Source organism: Cicer arietinum, chromosome 5 (assembly GCF_000331145.2).
Source record: "Cicer arietinum cultivar CDC Frontier isolate Library 1 chromosome 5, Cicar.CDCFrontier_v2.0, whole genome shotgun sequence".
In the NCBI taxonomy this organism is placed as follows: domain Eukaryota; kingdom Viridiplantae; phylum Streptophyta; class Magnoliopsida; order Fabales; family Fabaceae; genus Cicer; species Cicer arietinum.
The window spans coordinates 62,783,882-62,789,618 of NC_021164.2; the positions used below are offsets into that span (position 1 = coordinate 62,783,882).

The 5,737-nt window shown below is 34.1% G+C and overlaps 1 protein-coding gene across 1 annotated transcript in view; it reads left to right on the forward strand.

Annotated features, from left to right (window-relative positions):
* LOC101508565 (uncharacterized) overlaps positions 1-5,200 on the forward strand; it is a 5,631-nt gene extending 431 nt beyond the window's left edge. Inside the window, exons 2-13 of the mRNA XM_073368462.1 lie at positions 1-58; positions 141-320; positions 454-514; positions 1,100-1,239; positions 1,354-1,444; positions 1,597-1,645; positions 2,963-3,076; positions 3,158-3,305; positions 3,671-3,763; positions 3,841-3,909; positions 4,474-4,516; positions 4,898-5,200. The exon at positions 1-58 is cut by the window's left edge and continues 11 nt beyond it. Of these exons, the coding sequence (XP_073224563.1) occupies positions 1-58; positions 141-320; positions 454-514; positions 1,100-1,239; positions 1,354-1,444; positions 1,597-1,645; positions 2,963-3,076; positions 3,158-3,305; positions 3,671-3,763; positions 3,841-3,909; positions 4,474-4,516; positions 4,898-4,998 (1,147 nt within the window). The 3' untranslated portion in view covers positions 4,999-5,200. The remainder of the gene's footprint in view (positions 59-140; positions 321-453; positions 515-1,099; positions 1,240-1,353; positions 1,445-1,596; positions 1,646-2,962; positions 3,077-3,157; positions 3,306-3,670; positions 3,764-3,840; positions 3,910-4,473; positions 4,517-4,897) is intronic.
* The last annotated feature ends 537 nt before the right edge of the window (positions 5,201-5,737 follow it).

Consider the following 5,737-nt stretch of genomic DNA (forward strand, 5'->3'; position numbering starts at 1 on the left):
ACTCTTTCCATTAGCTGGACAACCAATGGTTCATCACCCTATCTCCGCTTGTAAAAAAGTATTTACACTATCCATCTATTTTACTATTTATCACTATATGCTCATTCTCACATTTCTTCATATATCTTCCCTTCTTTCAGATTCCTAATTTGGCTCGTATTTATCTCATTGGTTTCTACGAAGAACGCGAATTCGCATTATACGTCTCCTCCATCTCTAACGACCTTAAAATTCCTGTTAGATATTTGAGAGAGGACAAGCCACATGGTTCTGCTGGTGGTCTTTATAACTTCAGAGATATCATCATGGAGGAGGATCCGGTTTTTTATTTTACCTCTCAATTTCTTCATATGCTTTATTATCATGTGTCATTTTCTTTTATTGCAAATTTTTGTAATTGAAATGTTTTATATCATAGTATGCTGATGACGTTGATCATGTTTTCTATGGCAGTCACATATTTTCTTGCTCAACTGTGATGTTTGCTGTAGTTTTCCCCTCCCACAAATGCTCGGTAATTCCTTACTCTCTCCATTCTTCTATATGCAATGCAACTATTTCATGTTGTCTCTATAGCACCGACACTTCTTATCAAAGGCGTGTTTGATGTCCGACACATGTTCAATTAATTTATTTTTTACATGTATTATCACCTTCATAAGTGGTCCACCGTGGACTGATACCTAAAAATCATAGGAAATTCTAACGACGTTCGACGATACTCTTAAGAAGTAATAGTTCATGACCATCTCCGTCGTTATGAATAAAATAGTGACCTGATTGATGTCAATTTAATACGAGATAAATATTTGTTTTTCCTTATTTTTATCGATTCAGTATTATTTAAGTCATTATCTCAATGATAGAGATGAAGTTAACATCTACTTCTAAAAAACAACGCTTGCGGTCATTGGAATTTTAAATATTTTTCAAGTACTACTCCATAGTAGACTATGGTCCATATTAGAATTTGCCTCACCATGTATACCAAAGTTTTTCTTTGCAGAATAGTAATTTTCTACTTCCTTGACATCTCTTAACTGTTACATCACTACTGGAACAATTAATAATTGGCTTCTCTGTGTATGCTTGCTTACAGATGCTCACAAAAAACATGGTGGCATGGGAACAATATTGGTTGTGAAGGTTTCTCCAGAGTCAGCCAGTGAATTTGGAGAATTGGTAGCTGATCCACTCACCAATGAACTCTTGCATTACACAGAAAAACCTGAAACTTTTGTATGTTTGTGTGCTTATTTTATGTCTTGAATTGCTGAAATAATTTTTTGAAAATTGTTCATCTCTTCTCTGTTGCTGTTTAATGGCTTATGCTGCCAGTTTTCATGAATGTAGGTTAGTGATCTTATAAACTGCGGCGTTTATATATTTACACCAGATATCTTTACTGCCATTGAGGGTGTTTCTTCTCAGTGGAAAGACAGAGGTAATTTTAAAGAAATATGAAGTTTGTTTTAAATTTTAAAATGTGAAGATCTTCATATATGTAATCTGTGTTGGATATAAGGAGTTGTAGATAACTGGAGTTAGTCCTCCTGTACATTAACTAATATAATTTATGTGTCATTTTATTTGCAGCAAACTTAAGACGTGTCTCCAGCTTTGAAGCAATGCAGCCAGACACAAGGTTTGTGATCTGTACTTATGATAACTAAAAGTTTCCTGTTTTTCAAAATTTAGCTGACCACAACTTTCTGAAACTTCATTCTGATCATTATAACATCAACAAGAGCATTTCATGCAATGAACTGAAACTTAAGTTCTCATCAAGTTTCTCAACAGTTTACCTATTTAATTATTTACCTTCTTTAATTAGATCTTGATCGGTCACGTTTGCTTCTTTTTGTAACCATGTATGCATATATTTATTTTTTACATTGACTTTTAGTATAACACTTATTAAAACTGGCAAATAATTTTAAAAGTCATATGCTTGTCAATGTCAACTATATTGGCAGTTCTCATAGTTAAGCTAATCACATATCACATAATAAAGCATTTAACGTGATTGTAATTTGAAAATGCTATTTAACTATATTGGCATGGATTTTTGTACACTCATCGTCACCCAAAATGAGCTAGTTAAATTTGAAAATTCATTTACAAAAGTTCTACTATGATTGTACATGAATGAACAAATCAAGTATGAAAGGAAACTCGACTGTGAGTTGTAACTATTTCTACTGTTCATTTGCAATAACTTTTTACTGAAATTCAGCACAGACTAATTTATGCATTCAGGAATAGCAGATTTGATATGAAGTAATAATGTGTGTGATCTTTAATCATGGAATGGTATTGCATCTTTTGAAATTAGTCTTTTTCAGCAGTGCAAACAGTTAAAAAACCCACTGCTATGCAACTTGTGGCTGTGTCTAAGTTAACAGTTAACACCGTAGTAGGGATTAGTCCCACATCCAAATAATCTGAGGACAGCGTGCTATCTTACCATAGAAAGGAGTTTCCAGCTAATCAACATTCAATTAGGTGTTATATGGAACGGAATGATCGGCATCTAAAAGCTTATAAGAAAACAAGAACAGTGCTGTTGAGATGAGATGGATGATAGATGTGTGGCCACACAAGACTAGATAGTATTTGGAATAAAATCGTTAGGGAATAACGGAATAAGTATATATAACTCCTCCTATTATACAAAAGATGATAGAATCTTGCCTTAGGTGGGTAATACATGTGTGGAGAAAACAAACAGAGGCATCATTAAGGAGGGTAGATAGAGTGGAGGATAATCCATCAGTGAGAAGTAGAAGGAGACCAAGTTAAATGGCCTATATTTAGAAATGGTTCATAGCAGGACATTATGTTACTGTTTGATCTATGTAGCTGGAAAATATTTTGGTGGTTGTTCTTGTTGTATACAGCGTGAAAATAAGGGTAGTTTACATGGTGTATTGTCATCTAATTCTGAAGAGTTCTTCTGTAGGAGTCTTACCAATTATGTCAGACTGGATCAAGATATCCTCTCACCTCTAGCAGGGAAGAAACAGTTGTATATATATGAAACCATGGATTTTTGGGAACAAATCAAAACTCCGGGGTAAGCTCGAGTATTTTGTTACATATCATTCACCATTTCTTTCATGTTTGATTATCGTATATATTGACTTAATGCTTGCAGGATGTCAATAAAATGTTCGGCCTTGTATCTTTCGCAATTTCGTCACACTGCCCCCCACCTATTAGCAAATGGAGATGGTATTAAGAAAGCCTGCATCATTGGTGATGTTTATATTCATCCATCAGCAAAAGTGCATCCGTCTGCAAAGGTGAATATCCACCTCTTTTTAATTGATACCTAATTCTCTCTACCTAGAGGCTTTCACAATCATCCTGATTGCTCTGTTTCAGTCATGATATGCTTAATAATTTTTATGCATAACAACTTAATGTAATTATTTGTACTTAACATGATACATGCAACGTACTTATTGTGTTCTTGTTGTATCTATAAACAAATTGTATGTCTTTGAACACTTGATCTGTGTCATGAGAATACACATGTTGGTTCTCCTGCTTCCTCCTCGTGCCCCTCTGGTCCATTTTTATCTCTTTGAGTGAGGGGTCCAAGTAAAAGAAAAACTAAATGCCTTGACATGCTATGCAAATTGACTTTGCAAATTTGATTGAACAGATTGGTCCTGGCGTATCAATATCTGCAAATGCTCGTATAGGAGCTGGTGCAAGGCTCATAAATTGTATAGTGCTTGATGATGTAGAAATCGAGGCAAGTCAACACACTAAGTGGTTTTGAAATGCATAAACATTTTTTGAGCTTTTCATTTTATGTATTTCATCTTACAGGAGAATGCTGTTGTACTTCATGCGATTGTTGGATGGAAATCCTCCATTGGACGATGGGCCCGTGTCCAGGCAAGTTTGGAAATTTTAATATTAAACTAAATTGTTCTGCTAACTAAAGGCTTGTTTTGTATTTTACTGTTACTTGAGTTTTTAAGATTGCTAAGAAGCTGTTACAATGCTTTTTTGCTGCAATAAGCAGTTATAATGCTGCATTCCCATCTCAATCTCATTTCTCCTGAGACAGTCATCCCACACATCTTAAGCCTGAACATATACTATATATCTCGGTCCATTATTAGATCAGATAGCATTATGCAATGTAAGACAACTATACCTGCCAAAAAATTGTTGGCTGATTTTTCTTTCTTTTTCAATGATATTTTAAACTATTAGCATCACCAGCAGGTAATTTTAAGACTAATATTTTTAGGCCTTCAAAATATGGTAAATTTCGCCATCTGTTGTCCAAAATTTGTCTCTGTCAATCCTTGGTTTTTGTGCCAATATTGAGGGTGATGTGCACAACTATTGCATTCATAAAAAATGCTACTCAATGTGCTTTCTTTTTCATCTCATATCTTTACATTTGCTTTTATTTGCAATTTGTTTGCTAAATTGTATAAACTAAATCAGGGTCGTGGAGATTACAATGCAAAACTTGGAGTCACTATACTTGGTACCTTTCTTAACGTTATCTCCATATTATGTCTTATTTATTTAAGGGAAATGTTAACAAGTGCCCTTCTAAATATAGAAATAAATTCTTAGAAATTGTGTAATTCAAACTTTCGAATTGTAAAAAGTAAGATTTTTCATGAAAATTTTATTTTTTATTTTCTTTTTTGTATCCTTAACAAGTGCTCTAATAAGTAGCATGACCCTTTATTTAATACTACATTTGTCCAAAATTGTTAACAAATTTAATATTGTTAACATTTCAAATTTCCGCAATGTCTGGGCTCCAATATTTACAGAATGAGGTAGTACTATTATTATGAGGAAGTATGAAACAATAAAGTACTAAACTCTGCAAATCTTGTTCTCTTGCTGTGACCAGGTGAATCTGTTGCCGTTGAGGATGAGGTAGTGGTTATTAACAGTATTGTCCTTCCTCACAAGATCCTAAATGTTGGCGTTCAAGATGAGATCCTTTTATAGAACTCCTCTGCTCCCACTGTTGGCTTTTTATTTTCCATGTAATGGTATTATTTGTCTTGTTTTTAATATCTAGTTTGGAAGGGAAAAAAACGTGTATATTGTTCATTTGGTCACAATTTTTCGGCCAAAATATCTGTTGTTACATAAACACATATGTGCTGCTATTTTAATGCATACATAAAGAAATAATGTATTTCAAATATCACGTGTTCGAGGTAACAGACTGCTCCTTCAAATTCATGTAAGGAATTTATTTTTTTTGGTGCAAAAAATCAACATAAACAATTGGTCGCCATTACTGAAAGGGCAGAAGCCACGAGGAACTCCTCAGTTTCTCAATAATCCTAAAACCAGTGAGACTTCAAAAAATAGTTTGTTCAGGATTTAAAAATACAATGATATTTTACAGTGCTAGCTGAACTGATAAGCATCAAGTCACAGCTTACAACCACTGAAAGAAGTTAGGAGTATCCTATAAAAACTACTAGCAAGTATAAAGATGATTTGAAGCTCTCCAACCATGTTCCTTTGTTGACATACACTTGCTAAAAGTTTACCATGTGCACTTTCTCATTGAACAGCAGTGAATTAGGGAGTTCTCAACCCTCAGTTATTAAACTGCATGACCAAATGCCAAACAAATTGTTGTGCCAAAAATGAGACACCAGTCTGGAAGAAAATAATTTACTTCAAGCCAGTAGTATTCTTTGTTCCCCCTGTGGAACTTGCATCACCCACA